At 36.6% G+C, this 19,456-nt stretch overlaps 1 protein-coding gene across 2 annotated transcripts in view; it reads left to right on the top strand.

Moving 5' to 3' along the window:
- The window catches only part of LOC141504764 (KAT8 regulatory NSL complex subunit 3), a 160,515-nt gene that overhangs the window by 118,328 nt on the left and 22,731 nt on the right, over positions 1-19,456 (top strand). For both annotated transcript variants that reach the window (XM_074210029.1, XM_074210030.1), the window contains exons 13-15: positions 1,932-2,096; positions 11,852-12,009; positions 16,125-16,263. In XM_074210029.1, the coding sequence (XP_074066130.1) occupies positions 1,932-2,096; positions 11,852-12,009; positions 16,125-16,263 (462 nt within the window). The remainder of the gene's footprint in view (positions 1-1,931; positions 2,097-11,851; positions 12,010-16,124; positions 16,264-19,456) is intronic.

Below are 19,456 nucleotides of genomic sequence, written 5' to 3'. Positions count from 1 at the left end.
TTTACAAATACAAGGGAAAGTATCTCACAAAACAAATGGGGAAAGGTCTGCATAGCATGCCATTCTCTCCTAATTTTGAAGTGCAGCCAAGTTCCAGGGCATATTTCTAATCTTCTTGCTAGACAATGAGTGATTAGAAGTAGAAGGTTAGAAGTGGTGATAGTAAGGAGGTAAGGTAAGGAGATGAGTGTTCCATGTAGCTTTTAGGGTAGCCATCTGATTGACGTGAACCATAAGTTTTCCAAAAATTTCTTGGCCTTAGATTTGGATGATTGGTCTCAACCCTTTATTGAAAAGTTTAGAAAGGGAATCTTGTCATTTATTTTTAGATCTGGAAAAACCCTAAAATTGTGCAAGGTTAATTAAAAAATGCAATACCTAACTCAGATAAATTGAGAGTTTAGGCAATAAATGATTTTTAAATTACAGTGCCCCTTCCCAATTATTCACTGTTTTCTTTTGAGCACTAAGAACTCATTCTCTTTTCCATTTCTATATGCTTAGGGTCTTGTATGTAGAACCATTGAACTTTAGAATGGGAGAGATCTTAGAGATCACCTGGTCCAACTCCCTCATTTAACAAAAAATGAAAAAACCAAGCAAAGACTGATGGTTAAGTACAATTACCTTTTCTTAATGGAGAGGCAGTGGAAAAAGAGGCATCCATTGTCAGTCAAGATCAATGTACTGATTTATTTTACTTAATTGAACTACTTTGTTATAAGGTAAGTGGGACTTAGAGCAAAGAAGACCTGAAATCTAATTCTTTCTCAGACACTTATTAGCTGTGTGATCCTGAGAAGGTCATTTTATCATTCTGGACTCAGTTTCTTCATTTGTAAAATGAATGGAACAATAACTCTTTAATATATCTAGCAAATTATCAGCTGGTCCTTGCTTTTAGAATTCCAATGAGAGGGAGCCCATCCTCTTCCACTCCTTCTTGAATTATTCAAAGGTTTTTCCTGACATGTTTCAGTTTGCCTCTTGTAGCTACTACCCCCACTTCTGGTCCTGCCCTCTAGGTCTAAGCAGAACAAAATCAATCTATCTTTTGGGTGATGACCTTTCAAAGGCTTGAACACAGCCAATCATGTTCCCTAAATCTTCTCTCCTACAAACTGGAATATCCTAGTTCTTTCTTGAGACCCTTAAATGGTACAAACTCTGAGTCCCTTCATCTTCTATGACATGATCTTGGTCATCCTTCTCAGATGATCAACATCCTTCCTAAAATGTGCCATACAGAACTGAACAAAAAGTTCTGACCAGGACAGAGAGTACAAGAGAATAATCACTATTCTCATTGTGTTCACCATGAGTTTATTATGTGATTCAATGTCTTCTAAGATCTATTAGTTTTTTTGGCTATCACATCACATTGTAAACTCATGTTGAATTTGTAGTCCAATAAAATTACAAGATCTTTTTGCGATTAACTGATGAGTAGAAGGTCTGTAGTTAGGAAAATTGATGACCAGGACAAATGTAGTTGAGGGGATGAATTGGGGTGGGGACCACATTTCTCCCTAATTGGGTATAGCCTGGGTTCCCCTAACTCCTCAAATAATAAGAGGAACTGGGGAGGGGAAGGTGTCAACAGGCAGGGACTGTGGTGGCAGGGGATTGGAAGCCTTTGGAAAGGGCCCCATGGTGTTAGACCTTCAGGTCTTGGTGGACTAGAACCAGTTTAGGGAGCAAGGTGCTCAGATAAACATTATGGGGTGATGAGAGCCTTTGAAGTCTAGGGTCAGGGGACAGCATGTAAAAGGAAAAGGTTCCCAAATATTGGTTATCCTAATTTTTCCTAAGACTCTGGACCCCATCATGGCTTTGTTAATTAGCCAGGAGGGGATGCCCTGGATAGGAGACTTCTGTTGATTTCCCTTGGGGCTGTGGGGGTAACATCTCTTGTGATCTCTGCTGTCCAGAATGAATACTTTCACTTGAGTAGCCTCCGGAGATTTGTGGAAGAGAGAATACAGTTACTGGAGAAGGATGTGGACCAGTGCTTTACCCAGATTGAAGAGCCTTTGCAGGAAGGAGTGAGAGATGCAAGGGCTTCCTACCGAAGAATTCTCAGTGGATGTCTAACAGTGAGTGACACTTCTTTTTCCCTATCTTCCAGAGAATAATCATGATGTTATTAAAATTTGGGGTGAAGAAATCCTATTTGCCTATCAGCATGTATTCTAGGTACTCCCTTGGAAGAAGGTCACTTTGATCCTCCTTTGAGTTGTGTTGAATCTGCCAACTTAACGGTATAAAGTGTGATACTTGCTGAAACTTAACGGGTCTGGTTTTCCAGACTACTTCCTTCTTGGTGCAGCTAGGTGGCACAGTAGAAGGAGTGGAGATACAGTAGAATCAGGAAGATATAAATTCAAATGTGACCTCAGACATTTACTAGTTGGGTAACCCTGGTCAAGTCACTTAACTGCTGTAGGCCTCAGTTTCCTCAACTGTAAAATGGAGCTAATAATAGCACCTACCTCACAAGGTTATTTTGAGGATTAAATGAAATAATATATCTCTTTAAAAGCATTTAGCACAAGGACTGGCCCATTTTGGAGATTAAATATTTGCTTGTTCTCTTCCTTTATCCTTCCTCCCTAAAAGATCTGTCCTCAATTTCAGGAATTTATTACTAAGAGAATGGTTGTTTCCTGGATTTAGGCCCTGAGGTCAAACAATTATTAGTTTAATTAGCATGGATTGCATATAGTTGAACAAATATTTATTTATTTATTAAGGGTTTTTTTGTTTGTTTTTTTTTTTGCAAAGCATATGGGGTTAAGTGGCTTGCCCAAGGCCACACAACTAGGTAATCACTAAGTGTCTGACAGTGGATTTGAACCCAGGTCCTCCTGACTCTAGGGCTGGTGCTTTATCCACTGCGCCACCAAGCCATCCCTGAGCAAATATTTATTAAGTGTAAAGCATTGAGGTAGGTGAGTTCTATTTAGGAAATGGTGAGTTTGAGCTACTTGTGGAACTGCCAGGTGGAAATGTTTAATGGGCAGTTGGTGATTGGGCAGAAGGGCTTAAAGTAAATTAGGGCTAAATAAATAGATTTATCTATATCGATTATCATCTACATAGAGAGAGAGATGATAATTTGACCCTTTGCAGCAGATGATATCACCAAATGAGAGTTACAGAGAAGGAAGAGAAGAAGGCCTGGGACTAGGTCTTATGGATATTGTGAGTGTAGAGTGAAATATGGATGCTAATTTAGCAAAGGAGACTACCAATGAGACACCAGATAGGTGAATAACAATCATAATACATATTAAGGTTTATAAGGTAATTGTACTCATGATAGCTCCATTAGATAATGCAAGTATTATAATCTTTATTTTATGGATGAGGTAAAGAGCCTCAGACATCTTCTATGGTTAATAAATATCAGATCTGGACTGTGAACACAGCTGTCATGTTTCAAAGGTTAGGACTAGTTTAATTACAACAAACTGCCTCTAGCACAAATTATGATTCCACTATGAAAAAGAACTTTCCATTAAAGGAATAGAATAAATTATTTACCCACTCACTAATTAGTAACAGTGCCATAGCAAATATATCAGAATACAATAGAGAACAATTGTTGAATTTCAAAAACAAATACAAACACCTAGGTACAAGTTGAATACCACCTCTCTCTTTTCACATCTTTTCTTTTGCTGTTAATTCTAACTCTGATCTTCCTAAAGAAGAAAGTTTTAACTTATGTTTTATTCATTTATTACCTTGCACTTCTATAGTTATAAATTATATAGTTAAAAGTATTTGTGAAAAAATTGCCTTTTTAACACTAGTATTTTTTAAAATAAATTTTTATTTATACCTTATTTTTTATATCACTTACTTTCTTCCATATATCCCTCTTTCCCCTTTGGAAGAGTCATCCCTTGTAACAAATTTGAAAAAAAGGAGAAAAACAACAGTTCAACCAAAATGATATGAGAAGAGTCTGATATTCTCTACAGTGTTGTACATCCATAGTTTCCCACTTCTGCAAAGAAATGGGGAAGGTACCTTCTCATTAGACTTCTTAGTAATTATAATTTTACAGCATTTGGTTTCATTTATTTTCCTTTCCTTTCCTTTCTATTTAGAAATAACATTATAGGGGTGGCTAGGTGGCACAATGGATAAAGCACCAGCCCTGGAGTCAGGAGTACCTGGGTTCAATTCCAGTCTCAGACACTTAATGATTACCTTAGCTGTGTGGCCTTGGGCAAGCCACTTAACCTTGCCTTGCAAAAACCTAAAAAACAAAAAACAGAAATAACATTATAGTTGTATATATTATTTTCCTAGTTCTATTTACTTCACTTTATAACAATTCATAGGTTTCCCATACTTTTCTGTGATCATCATATTCATTTTTCTTCATCTTTTTTCTTCATTTTCTTTCATCTTCTCTTCCTAATATTTCTCTATATTTGTGGACCACAACTTGTTTGGTTTTTTCAATTGATGAGCATCTACTTTGTTTTTAGTTCTTTGCTACAATAAAAAATACTGTTATAAATATTTTGGTGTATATGGGGCCTTTTGTTCTATCCCTGACGTCCTTGGGGTTTGTGCCTCACTGTGGTATTTCTTTATCAAAGGGTATGGATGTTTTACTCATTTTATTTGCGTAATTCCAAATTGGTTCCAGAATGTTTAGACCAATTCATAACTTCACTAAGAAGCATTACCATTCTCAGTCTTTCCACAAGCCTTCCAAGATTGACTATTTACATCCTTTGGCATCTTTACCATTTTGCTTTGAGGGAGGTAAAGCCTCATATTTGTTTTGATTTGCATTTATTTTATTATTAGTCATTTGGAAGTATTCTCTTATTTGGTCTTTAATTGTAAGTCTCTTGAAAATTATACATAGTTGTTGATCATTTAGCTATTGAGGAATGGTTTTTGATCTTTTATTTTACTATTATTTGTTTTTTCATCTTGGATGTCAGACCTTGATCAGAGATTTTGATACAAATACCTTCCCTGGTTGACCTTTTTTCTTCTTCTCCTAGTTGGATTAATTTTTTTTGTGCAAAAGTTTTTCAGTTTCTTATATTTGAAATGATCTATTTTTTTCTAATCATCTGTATTCCTCTATTTCTTAAGAATTCATCCCTTTGTCATAGTTATAAAAGAGTCCTGATCTATTTCTCTTCTTGATTTCCTGTGGCATAATCTTTGCTGCTTAGATCATGTTTCCTTTGGAACTTATTGTGATGTGTATCAGTTTGTCTGTTAGCAATTAGTCTAAAGCAGGCAATCTTAACTTTTCCATGAACTTATCTTCATAATATTTTGATTACGTCATTTCAATATAATTGGGTTTCTTCATAATCCTACATATTTTATTTTATGCATTTATAGACTTTATTCTGAAAAAGAATTCAAAGACCAGTAGACTACCTTATAGGCTCCATGATGCAAACAAGGTGAAGAACCTCTGATCTAAACCAAATTTCTGCCATTTTGCTCTCCAGTTTTCTGGTAATCCTTGTCAAATAAGGTCGATATTCCATTTTTTCTGATGCTCCAGGACTTTTTCTTGCTCCAAATTTTATGGAGAGGAATAAATTTCCTTTTTTCTTATGCATGACTTGACTATAATAAGCCCCTGTGACTATCTGAAAAGAGATGGGGGATAAATAGCAATCATATTCTGTTCCTCTCATTTCCCATGACAGACTTTTTTTTTCCTTAATGAGAAAAAAGTTATTTTGACATTCATACTTGCTAAACACTCCATTTACTCATTCTCTTTCTCCTTTCAACAGATACAGAAATTAGCATGTAGAGGAATATTACTATTTTTTAGGGGGGCAATTTCTATATAACCTGTCAACAGCCCTTTCTAAATCTATCATTGTAGAGCCAACTGCTAGGACCAGAGAAGTCTGGTGGCTCTCTTTACTCCACTAAGGGTTTTTTCCCCTGCTATGAAGCCATGCACTGTTGACCTCTAGAGAGAAGAATTGGGCTCCTTTTTCTCATACTCTTTGACTTGTTAAGCATCCCATTTTGCCATCCAGGGGAAAATTTACTTAAGACTTAAGTTGAGATTTATATCTAGGGTTTTCCCAAAAGAGTGAGGAGAAAGACACAAGATACAGTATGACTCAGATAAGGGACAGATATCCTGTGCACAAAAGATGTCAAAAGACTCACAGTCCACATTGACAAGACTTCTGTAATTGATAATTTATAACTCCTGTCACATTCTTCTAGGAGGTTGTTATTAGCATTGGAATGTGAAGCAATTTGTGGAACTACTGAATGGCATTCTACCATTGCCCATCAACTCTGTGCTGTGTAACTAAACAACTCCCCACTGGTGACCATTTTCTCTAGTTAAGAATCACCCCCTTGCATTCAGACAGTTTTTTCCCAAAGGACTTAGAGGTTTTGAATTTCTTAAACTCATGAGGTTACTTATAAGCTTGAACATGCTTCTCAATAATCATGTGTGGTCTACTTAGGAAAGGGAGTTCACAAAGCATAAAAGGCAGATAGGGTTTAAGTATAAGCTGCTGGTGGGGAAGGAAGAAAGAAGGGCAGCAGTCTTTTTGTCCCCACCTTTCCAGCAAGAGGCCAAAGGGGACTCAGATGCTCAGCAGTTGAAAAGAGAAGCAGCATAGACAAAGTTACTTCTTTGAAGGTCCACCTCAATCATCTTCTTTTCTTGCTCAATGACCAACAAGAGGATGCTTCATCGCTTCAAAAGGTGCAAGGTTGTTGAGTTACACATGGCTGGCAAGAAGCAGTTTGGAAGTTCATCCCTCTCAAAGTTCCCATCCCTCCTTTCATTGAATTGAAAACATAAGGTCAGCTGAAAGCAGGAAGATCAATTTGTAGCTTTCCTTTTTTCCCCCTTTTTGGTAGAATGTTTTTGAAATTTAGGTCAGCTTTTAGACTTAGTTATATAGAGACTTACTCATATGTTAACAAATAGACTTTTCTTGGAAGAAGAGAGATGGAGGAGAAATTGAAGAATAAATTGGAGGATGGGACATGAATAAGAGAATAAATGAATGAATGAAGAAAAATTATGATACCAACAGAAAAGTCAAGACAATCCCTCCTCTCAGGGAATTCACATGAAACTACATATGTTATAGCTTTAAGCCAGATAGTGTCCTCAAGCTTTATGGCAAAAACAGTCAAGACAACAAGCATTTAGAAAGCAATGTCCTTAGTTCTGAGTCACAAAGGAAAACAACACCTAGACTGTGTCCTCAGGAGCTTAAAGTCTAATGAAGGAGGCAACATAACAACAACCATAGTGTGGATAAATACTAATATTGTAAATGTGAGGTAATTTCAGATGGAAGACATTGTCAAGTTGGGCTGGGGTGGGGGTGGGACTGAGAAAAGGAAACACACTGGATCTGGAAGGAAGCCAAGGCAACAGAAAGTGAAGATGAGGAGGGACAATATCCCAGGAATGGAAGATAGCCAGTAAAAAGGCAAAGTTGGTAATGCATCTTCTCTATTATCATTTCCACTAATAAAATCATATGAAACATTGGACAATATCAAGGACTTTAAGACTGAGAGCTTTCTTTTCTGAGTCTTCACTAGCTAGGATGGCTGAGGAGGTAGAGGCTTTAGGGAAAAATGAACAGAAATGAGAAGGAAAATGAGAATAAGGATAGATAGAAAATGAGGAAAGGAAAGAAAGGTATAAAAGTATCCAAACCCAATAGAATAGGGTATTACTTGGTGGTGCAGCAGATAGAGTTTTAGGTCTGAGTTCCAAACTGACTCAGACGCTTACAATGTGACCCTGGGCTAGTCACTTAATTCTGTTTCCTCAGTTTCCTCATCCATAAAATCAACTGGAGAAAGAAATGGCAATCCACTCTAGTATTTTCCCAAAATGGATAATGAAGAGTTGAACACAAATGAAAACAACTCAAAAATGCAACATTTACAATGTATATAACGATGTATATGAAGAATTCAGAGAAGTATGGGAAAGCTTATATGCAAAGCAAAATAAACAGATTCAGGAAAACAGTATAAACAGTAATTATAATACTGTAGATGAAAGAATAAAAAACTCCTAACCACCAAAACAAAAATGAACTATGTAATCATAATGGTCAAGATTCGCTCTGGAAAAGAATTAGGAAAACAGACCATTATCACTTTGTAAAAGTGGGAGACTATAGGTTTAGAATATTACATAATCTCTCAGATGATTTTGATGTGTTGACTGGTTTTGCCAAATTGACTTCTTTCTCTTTTTTCCTCTTTTTATGGTTTTTTTGGGTAAAGGAGAGTCAGGGTATATATTAAAAAATAAAATTTATGTAAAAATAAAACATCAATAATATTTTTTAATTGAAAGGAAAGGAGAAAGATAGGAGAAAGAGTGTGAATAAATAGTCTGTGTAAAAGAAATGGACTAGGAGGTTGTGTATCAATGAGATGGATAAGATGAAGGTAATTCTCTAAATTATGGTGTGTGTGTATATATATATATATATGTTTTTGCAAGGCAAATGGGGTTAAGTGGCTTGCCCAAGGCCACACAGCTAGGTAATTATTAAGTGTCTGAGACCGGATTTGAACCCCAGGTACTCCTGACTCCAACGCCGGTGCTTTATCCACTATGCCACCTAGTCGCCCCTATGGTATATATTTTGATGCAGCTAGATGGCACAGTGGATAAAACACTGGCCTTGAAGTCAGGAGGATGGAAGTTTGAATCTAACCTCAGATTCTTATCAACCATAAGGTTTCATGAAATGACCTGTATTCGTATACCTTTTCAGAAAATTGCCTCTATTTTATTTTTAAAATTTTAATTTTTTTCAATGACATGCAAAAATTTTCAACATTCATCTTTTTACAAGTTTTTTAGTTTCCCATTTTTCCAACCAACCTTCCTTATTCCCCCCCCCTTCCAAAGGCAGTGAACAATCCAATAGAGGTTGTACATGTACAATCATGTTTAACATATTTCCGTATTAGTCATGTTGTGAAAGAAGAATTAGAACTAAAGGGAACAAAAAACCATAAGAAAGAAAAAAATCAAAGAAGTTTTTAAAAGTGAACATAGTGTGCCTTACTCTGTGTTTAGATTCCATAGATTTTTGTATGGATGTGGATAGCATTTTCAGGAACAGGTCCCTTAGGATTGTCTTTGATCATTCAACTGCTGAGAGGAGCTGCTTTCATCATGGTTTATCATCTCACAATGTTGCTGTTAATGTTTACAGTGTTCTCCTGGTTCTGCTTACCTCACTCAGCAATGGTTCATGAAAGACTTTCCAGGCTTTTCTGAACTCCAGTCACTCATGATTTCTTATAGAACAATAGAATTATATCACATTCATATACCATAATTTGTTCAGCCATTCCCCAACTGATGGGCATCTTCTCAATTTCCATTTCTTTACCACTACAAAATTTTTATTTTTGTGTGTACTTAACCCTCCTTTTTAAAGTGATCTTATTTTATTTAACAATTTATGATCTAGACTTTTGGGATATAGATCTAGTAATGATATTGCTGAATCAAATGGTTTGCACAGTGGATACTAACTATACATTTTTGCCAACAAATAGTTTAAGTATGCAGATGAGCATGAGCTAAGAGCAGAGTGATTAAGAGAGATTGGGACTTGTCCCAGCAATATGGTCTATCAGATGTTGGAGATGAAAAGAGAAAAACAAAGGAGTAAAGGAAAAATGAAGTGAATGAATAGAAAACATTTTGTAGAACATGGAGACTCTCGTGGGTCTTAGTTTTCCTCATCTGTAAAATAAAGGAATTGGGGTAGGTGTATGCTGCTAAATATTTAACAACCAGCTTGCCAAAAAAATTTTTTTGGACTCCCTTCTAAGTTCATCCTGAATTGTTAATACCTTCTCCATCACTTTCTTAAATCTAGAAAATCAAAATAACAATAAATTAAGCCCTTATTTGTAAAGGTTGCTCATTTCTGAGGTGTAAATGCTCGTACTGATCATTTAATAATCAACTCTTGACAGTTTGAGCTGGTTCCAACACTATTCAATTGGTCTAAATTATCTTTAAGGTCCCTTTCAATTCAAGATCCTATGATATAATAGCCAGAGTTCTGTTGCTTAAAAATTCAAGAAAATTAGAATTAAATAGAATCTGAGATTTGGAAGGGACCATAAACTTACCAGTAATCACTTCTACAATACCCTCACCTGAAAACTTCCTATAATGGGGAGCACATTGCTTCTGTAAATAGTCCATTCCACAACTTTATGGGTCCCAAAGTTTTTTTCCTAACTTCTATGCCCTATTATTTCTACCATGACATACTTCCAGAACAAAATTATTTATTGCATTTGAGCATAGGTCAGCTGCCTTTAATTCTTATGTTGTTGTATATTATTATATGTATTGTACAATATATTATATATAGTGTAACATATTGTGTATGTTATTGTAGTTCTGTATATTGATTTTTTGTTCTCCTTTCTTCACTTTGCATCACTTCACATAAGTTCTCTTGTGTTTCTCTGGATTCCTCATGTTTGCCATTTCTTACAATTCGGTAAAATTTTATACCATTCACATACCACAATGTGTTCATTTTCCTATCACTGGAACTCACTTGGTTTCTAGTTTTTTGCTACAGTGAAGAGTGCTGCTATAAAGTATTTTCTTATATCTGAGACTTGTCCCTGTCTTTGGCTTCCTTGAGTTTAAATGCCTCCATGCATCCATCCATCCATCCATCCATCCATCCATCCATCCATAATTACATATATCCAATCTATCTATCTCTCCCCAATATCTCCAAGAGCTTTAGTCTCTCACTACCAGTTGCCTATGGATACTTCAAACTTGATGTCCTGAAGACATATTAATCAACATGTCCCAAAATGAACTACTCTCTTCCCCAAAACATCTCCCTTTCCCCAAAGGTCTCTAGTTCTGTTGAAAACACTACCATCTTTCCAATCTCTAGATTCTCAATCTTGGCATTGTTCTGGACTCTTCACTTTCCTTTTGCCCATATATCAGCTGCCAAATCCTATTGTTCTCACATTTCTTGCATCTGACCCCTTCTTTTCACTCACACTTTAGTTCAGGCTCTCATCAACTCTTACCTAGATTATTGTAAAAGCTTCTCAAACAGTCATCCTACCACTCATCTCTCACCACTCTAGCCCAGGGAACTTGCCAAAACAAATTTTCCTTAAACAAAAATCTGACCATGTGACTCACCTACTCATTCATTCAATTGGCTTCCTGTTGCCTCTAGAACATAAATTTCCTTTGTTTAGTTTTAAGTCTTTTACAATCTGTTCCATATTCTGCCTACACTCTTCAATCCAGTCAAACTGGCTGTTTTTCTGTTCTTCACATGACATGCCATCTTCTCTATGTCCACATACCTCTATGTCCTTTTTATCTAATGAGCTGTATTTTGTAGCTAAGAATAAAATAGAAAAAATTCAGCAAAACTGATCAAAACAGCAACTGATTCTGACAGCATTTGCAACAGTTCACACCCATAATCTTCATCCTCTGCAAAGAAAAGAGTTGGGTAAAGGAGAGTCAGGGTATATATTAAAAAATAAAATTTATGTAAAAATAAAACATCAATAGTATTTTTTTAATTGAACAGAAAGGAGAAAGTTTGGTAACTATAATTATGCAGCATTCAGTTTCAATTTTCCATTCTTTCTACTTACATTGTTGTATTTGTCTTTTTTTCTAAGACAACATTTAATTCATTCTGAAAATTTATATGTACTATATTTAACACTGTGCTTGGGACATGGCAAGTGTTTAATAACTGCTGTTTCATGCCATCTTGTTTTTCACTTTCCTATTTAGAGGAGCAAGGGAAATCAAGGTTTCCACCAGACTTTGAAAGCTGTCTGTCTAAAAGATGGCATCTATGCCTCCAGGACTCTTGCCAGAATAGATCTGAATGAAGCCATTACTCAGCCTATTTATGACAGAGTAGACCCTGTTTTTGGAAACATTTTCAGGTAGGTGCATACCTCCTTCCTTCTAGCAAGCAAACTTACTGGGTACATTGGAGTAGATACATCTTTAGGAATTTTTAGTTTAGGTCAGGTCTTGGAGTGTGTCTTTTTTTAACTAAGAGGCTTTGGTACATTTAAAGGTTAGCTAATGTCAGGTCAAAGCTCCTGAGTTGACTAGACCTCCTTATTGATTTTATTTATTAAATAATTTCTTATGGTGAACTAGTGTGAAGGCTACGATGCTACATGGATCTGAAAATTTTAACCTTTTATTATCTTGTAAGAATTATAGAGGATTAGCTTTTTATGGATCTGAGTCTAATAGAATATGTTTCATTTGGAGAAAGTGGAGTAAAAGAAAACACACGGTCACTGGTTTTGAATCAAACTAAATTAATATAGAAAGGGAAGTGGGTTTTGATTCTGTGTAGGCCACAGCTCACTGTCTTTTTATGAAGAATGAAATGAACCCCTTAGCAGAAGTTTAGGAAAGAAATTCTATTTGTATAAATCATTATCCTACAAAAAAAGTGAAGGTGATGCTGACAAATGTTTAACAACCTCTCCAAAAATGTAGAACACATTATTAAGTTTAATCTTCATTGTTAACATTTTTCCATCAAGTTCCCAAGTCTAGATAATTAAAAACAACAATAATCAAATCCTGATTTGTAACGAGATTCTGAGGGTTAAAGGCTCACACTGAATATTTAATAACCAGCTCTCAACAGTCAGTTTGAGCTGGCTTCAGCATTCTTCTATATGAATGGCTTATGGTCAACAGAGAATTATGATTTGATTAATTTTTCTATCCCCATTTGCTCTACAAATCATTTAGTCAAAATGGACCAAATAGGCACTTATGATAACCTTAACAAACCAGCTAGGCTTTCATGGACAACAGAGAAAGGACAAAAATGTCATATAATTCAGTCAAATGTATTTTCCTATAAAATTTAGGAAAATATATTAAATCATGTTTCTATATTATCAATACCTTTTAAAAATCAATTACTATCATTATGTATCTATTTTTACTGTGTTTAAACAAAGGTCTATCCAATAAGAGCAAGATTCTGGGAAATATGAATATCTAGGTACAATATTTTTTGTATTTTAGGTACAACAATTTTTATCTACTTCAACCATTTTCTTTTCTTTTTCTTTTTTTTGGTTTTGGTTTTTGCAAGGCAAATGGGGTTAAGTGGCTTGCCCAAGGCCACACAGCTAGGTAATTATTAAGTGTCTGAGACCGGATTTGAACCCAGGTACTCCTGACTCCAGGGCCGGTGCTTTATCCACTGTGCCACCTAGCCTCCCCTACTTCAACCATTTTCAATCACTGTTTATAATAACTCTGTTTTTCTTTACCAAGGCTAAGCAGATTTCTATTCAAAAGAATTTTTTATAATTAGAAATCCTCTTGCAGAAATATATTATTTCACCTCTTGGAGATGGGTGATATCAACATCTATTAAATATTGCCAGAAACCTGAAAATGATACAAAATTTATATGATACATGATAGTACCCTCATGATGCTTACAGCCTACTAGAGAAGACCAAGACAAAAGACACAGATAATTGTAATGGAGAATTGTTACTGATAAATGTAATAGAGATTTGCAAAACAAAGTGCTATGTGAAGTCTGATGAGAAAGTTCATTTTCTATTATGGGCTTTTAGACCTAGGTTTCAGGCAGAAGCTGACTTTTTCCAGGTCTGTATATAGATTTAGATTATAGATTATAGATCATGGATCAAAGAGCTTGGAGAGACATTGGGCATCATTGGATTCATCCTCCCTCATCTTTTAGGTGAAGAAAGAGACTCATAGAGCTTAGGCAACTTGTCTAGGGTAGCACAGGTAGTCATTGTCTGAGGTGGCTTTGAAACCAGGACCTCAGTGATTCTATCACCTAGCTCTGGGAACATATTTGGTCCTAAACATCCTACACCTTACCCTCCATGAAGAAAATACTTGTATTAGGCTGAGTTTAAGCCAAATTCACTTCATGAATCTTCTCTGTTTAGAAACCCTATGTAAGTTCCCCCCTCCCACAAGAGTAGATTCCTTATCTTTAAAAGAAATCCTGTGTGGAACTAGGTCCTGTCATTGGATGTCTCAGGACATTTCTGGGCTGGGGAACTAATTGTATGGGGCAGCCTTGACTATTTTAGACTTTAGACTTTAGACTGTTTACTTCTCTGTGGTACAGTGGAGAGAGTGCAGGACTTGGAATCCCAAAGATCTGAGTTCAAATCTTGCCTTCTATATTTATTAGTAACATGACCCTGGGCACATCACTTAATCTCTGTTAGCCTCAGTTTTCTCATATGTGAAATGGGAATAATAATAGCACCTAATGTGGATATTAAAATTTACAACTACAATAAAAGGGACTGAGGCAGAACTCTGAGCCAATGACACTTTATTAAAGGGTTCATAGACCTTCTAAGGAAGTAGACCTCAGCTCTTCTTCACAATTTTATATGCTCCCTTCTTCCAGGGCCTTATTTTTATAGGGCTTGAAAACTGAACATTCTAAACAGGCAATTCAAAGTACAGTATCTCATTAATTGATAGATTTTGCTTTGCAGGCCAAAAGAATGATGCATCAACTATCAGGGGTGAGGGTGAGGAGGGGGGCATGTCTTGGGTTGTCTCCCCCTAAGTGGTCGTAAGATGCTCACATGCTCAGGTTGGACAAGAGCGAATGGTCCAAAGGTATAAAAATTAGTTGAGGGACTTTCCATATAATTGAGTCATCTATACCATGCTGGGCTTGGGTCACTATAAAAAGGAAAACAGGGGTAAAAGGGCCTCTAGTTAGCTTTTTATGATTAATCAAGTGAATTTACAGTCTGCAGCTCACAGATCTGGGGCCTAATAAACAGAACTTATAATCACTACCCTTATGGAATCATAGCAAACTGATTAATACTGATTGGAATAGGGTAGGAATCCAATGAATTATTTTTTCATACTACTTCACAGGATTGTTATAAAAATTAAGGGCAGCTAGATGGCACAGTGGATAGAGCACTGGCCTTGGAGTCAGGAGGATGGCAGTTTGAATCCAACCTCAGACATTTGAGTTTACTAACTGTGACCTTGGACAAGTCACTTAACCTGATTGCCTCACATGCAGGACCATCTCTAATCGTCCTGATCCATATCTGGCCACTGGATCTGGATGACTCTGGAGGAGAAAGTAAGGCTGGTGATTTAGTACAACATCCCCTCACTCAAATCCAAGTCATGTGCTTGTCATGACATCATCTCCCTGATGTTATGGTCTTCTTCAAGAATGAAGGACAAATATCATTATCATCAGTTGTAAAAATTAAATGAGATGATGTGTAAAGCACTTTACAAGTCTTATAGGGCTATATAAATGCTAACCATTATTAGTTTAAAGCTCTCTCAATGGCAGCAAATGAATGTTAAGTATGTTCCTTTATACCATAGGAATCTTTTAAACCTATTACCAAGACAATAAGAATCTGGGAATACTTCCTCAGCCCTTGACATTTGAGTTAGATTTTTAAAAGGTGGAGAGAGGGAAAGAGAACATTCTAAGCATAGAGTAAGCAGAAAAGTGCAGTTTTTGTATTATTTCATGATAGCATTTATAGTATGGAGGCAGCTAGGTGGTACAATGGATAGAGCACCTGGCCTGGAGTCAGGAAGACCTGAATGCAAATTTAGTTTCAGACACTTAATAGCTTGAGACCTTAGGCAAGCCACCTAACTGTTTCAATTTCCTCTTCTGTAAAATAAACTGGAGGAAGAAATGACAAATGATCCAGTCTCTTTCCAAGAAAACCCCAATGGGGATATGACTGGAATTAGCCATGTCTGAAATGATTGAACACAACAAATTTCTAGTATGTTAAAGTATGAGAAATTATAGCATAATAGCTAAACAAAAATACTATATAATTATATTATAATAGTAATTGTAGTATAAGGAATAAAATAGAATAGAAAGGAGGCCACACTTGTTTTTGCTGATTATTGCCAGTGAGTAGACCATTCTTATTATACCATGTCTGTTCTCAGGTCCATACATTGTTAACTCTCTCTTAACATCTGATTTGGCATCCCTCTGTAGGAATGGGAAGGACTCCAGTTCTGCACTGATCCTTCACATTGATTCTTTCAAGCACTCTCTGCAGGAGAAAATAACAGAAGTGGTGACAAAAAGAGGGTGGAATTCGAACACTTGCAAGCATAATTTTCTGATCCAGGAGGTGAGAGCTTATGATTCCATGTTGCTCAATCTGCTATGTAAATTGGCTTTTCAAACTGATACCTTGCTCCCTTGGAGTTAGCCAGTGTTTCAAAGGAAGGGAGAAGAGAAATTAATGAAATACTAAACAAATGAAATACTGGGTGGTATAGTTAGAGTGCCAGACCTAGAGTCAGGAAGACTCATTTTCCTGAGTTCAAATCTGGCCTCAGACACTTAACAATTGTGAAAGTCAAGTGGACAGGTCACTTAACTTTGTTTACCTCAGTTTCCTCATCTTATAAAATGTACTGGAGAAGGAAATGGTAAACTATTCTAGTATCTCTTCCAAGAAAACTCCCAAAGAACTCATAGAATTCTGAAAAACTCTGAAAAACAAGAAAACAACAGCAAACAGCAAAAATAAAATGGATGGGATGACCATTTGTTAGAAATGTTGTAGGTCAGAAGGCAATCAATCAATTAATCAATATTTATTAAGTATCTACCATGTGCCATTATTGCAAGGGACACAAAACAAGCAAAAATAAAAGTTTACAATATAATAGGGAAGAAAACATGAAAACAATACCTGCACAGCAAACTATATACCTGATAAATAGGAAATAATAGAGAGAAGGCACTAGAATTAAGAGTGAGAATTAAAAGATGAGATTTAGTTGGGACGTCAAGGAAGATAGGAGATCAGTGATCAGAGTGGAAGAGAGTTTCAGGTATGGAAGGAGAATGCCTGGGGCCAAGAGATAGAATGTCTTGTTCATGGAACAGCCATGTCACCAATATAACTGCATTAAAAAGTACTTATCAGGGAGATGGTGTAAAAAGACTAGAAAAGTAGGAGGAAGATAGGTTATGAAGGGTTTTGAGAGAGCTAAACAGAGCATTTGTTACTTAATCCTGAAGGCAATAAGAAGCCACTGGGGATTTCATAGTGATTGAATGGAACAGGGAGAAAAGAGGAGGAATGTTCAGATTGGGAGGAGAATCAGGAGATAGAGGTGCTTTAAAAACATAAATATAAGATAGATTGATTGATCCTTGTGTGTAATTTATTGTCTTCTGTTTCTATTTGAGTTTGACAACACTGTTGCAGAAGTTGATTAGATGATATCTAAAATTCCTTTTAGCCCAAGGATTCTGATTCTCTGATTCTGGCTCTTAGATTCTGATTGGGTCATATAGAGAAGAGTAATGTGTAACCTAAAAGGGGTACTAGGCTTTGCACAGTGGATAGGATAGAGTACTGACCTGGAGTCAGAAAGACCAGAGTTCAAATATGACCTCAGATGTTTACTAGCTATATGATCTTGGGCAAATCATTTAATCTCTGCTGCATAAATCTGGAGAAGGAAATGACAATCCACTCCTATTTTTTGGTTTTTTGCTAAGAAAACCCCATGGACAATTGGTTCACATGGTCACAAAGAATCAAACACAATTGAACAACAGGCTTTGTATTCTTCCTAACCTGGGAAGTTCCATACATTCTGATTTGGAATTTGCTGGGTCATCTTTGACCTGACTTTGCAAAGTTTTTACAATCATTCTTTTCCCCAGTGGAAGAACTTGCTGGGCATAAGAGCTTAGTTATTGCTCAAATCTAGCTTTTTTTTTTAGACTCAGCCCCAATTATTCTAAGCCTGCATTAAATAAGTAAATGGAAAAAAAGAAACAGAGTATACCGTTTAATACCTATTTACCTATTTAAACCAAGGTCTCCTCTTTCTTCCTTTCCTTTCTTCTCTCTCTCTCTCTCTCTCTCTCTCTCTCTCTCTCTCTCTCTCTCTCTCTCTCTTTCCCCTTTAAGGCTGCAAAAGTTTTAAAAGGCTAATTTTTTTATTTTTATTTATTTTTTAATTTATATTTATTTATTCTCATTTTGTACAAATAATGTTTTTTATACGTTAATAAAATATTCTTGTTTAAGAGTAAACAAAATACCCCCTCCCCTAAAAAAATTATAGACTCGCTTGAGCGATAAAGTAAAGGGGAGAGAAAAAAATTTAAATTTAAATTTAAAAAATAGTAATAATTGTAGGTATGGCCAGGTAGCACAGTGGACGGAGCACCAGCCCTGCAGCCAGGAGCACCCAAGCCCATATCTGGCCCCATACACCCAACAATCACCCAGCTGTGTGACATGCAAGCCACCCCAACTCCACTGCCCTGCAAAAACCAAAAAAAGAAAAAAAAAGACCCAAAATAAAATAAAATAGTAATAATAGTAGGGGCGGCCAGGTGGTGGACAGAGCACTGGCTCTTTAGCCAGGAGCACCCAGGTCCAAATCTGGCCTCAGACACCCAATGATCACCCTGCTATGCGGCCCCAGGCAGGCCGCCCAGCCCCATTTACCCTGCACCCCCCCCCCAAATAATAATAATAATAATAAATGTGCTTCAGTCTGTGTTCCAACACCACCAACTCTGTCATGGGTGGATCACATTCTTTATGATAAGTCCATCGCAAAAGTTACTTCCACATTTTTCCACCGTTGCCATTGCTGATCACATCTCCTTCCATTCTTACTTCTCCACTACCATGTACTATATTTTCTCTCTCCTTTCACTCTGACTCTGCTGTAGGGTATCTGAGTGGCGCAGCAGACAGATCCCTGGCCCTGGGGCCAAGAGGCCCTGAGCCCCCATACCACCCCTTAGGCCCAGAATCCACCTGGCCCTCTGGTCCCGGACAGGCCATCCAATCCCAGACCCTTGCAAGAAGTAAAAAAGAAAATGTGTTATATCTGACCACTCTCCCCCATGGTCCATCCTCTCCTCCTTCATTCACATCCCCACTCCTTCCCCCATCCCTTACTCCAGATGTCTATACCCCATTGAGTATATATGCTGTTTCCTCTCTTAGTCACCTCTGATGAGGGCAAAGATTCCCTCATTCCCCCTGCCTTCCCCCCTTCCATATCATTGCAATAGCTCATTGTAATAAAGAAAAATCTTATTATATGAAATATCTTGGCCTATTTCCCCCTCTCCTTTTTCTTTCTCCCATTATATTTCCCTTTTTTCTATTGACTCTATTTTTACACCATATTTTATCTTCAAATTCAGCTTTCTCCTGTGCTTCATCTATAAAAGCTCCTTCTAACTGCTCTGTTAATTAAGAAGGTTCATATGAGTATTATTAGTGTCATTTTTCTATACAGGAATACATGGCACTTCATCATCATTAAGTCCCT

Source organism: Macrotis lagotis, chromosome 1 (assembly GCF_037893015.1).
Source record: "Macrotis lagotis isolate mMagLag1 chromosome 1, bilby.v1.9.chrom.fasta, whole genome shotgun sequence".
Taxonomy (NCBI): Eukaryota; Metazoa; Chordata; class Mammalia; order Peramelemorphia; family Peramelidae; genus Macrotis; species Macrotis lagotis.
Note: the sequence above shows the minus strand (reverse complement) of the source record. Positions and strands in the feature narration are given on the sequence as shown.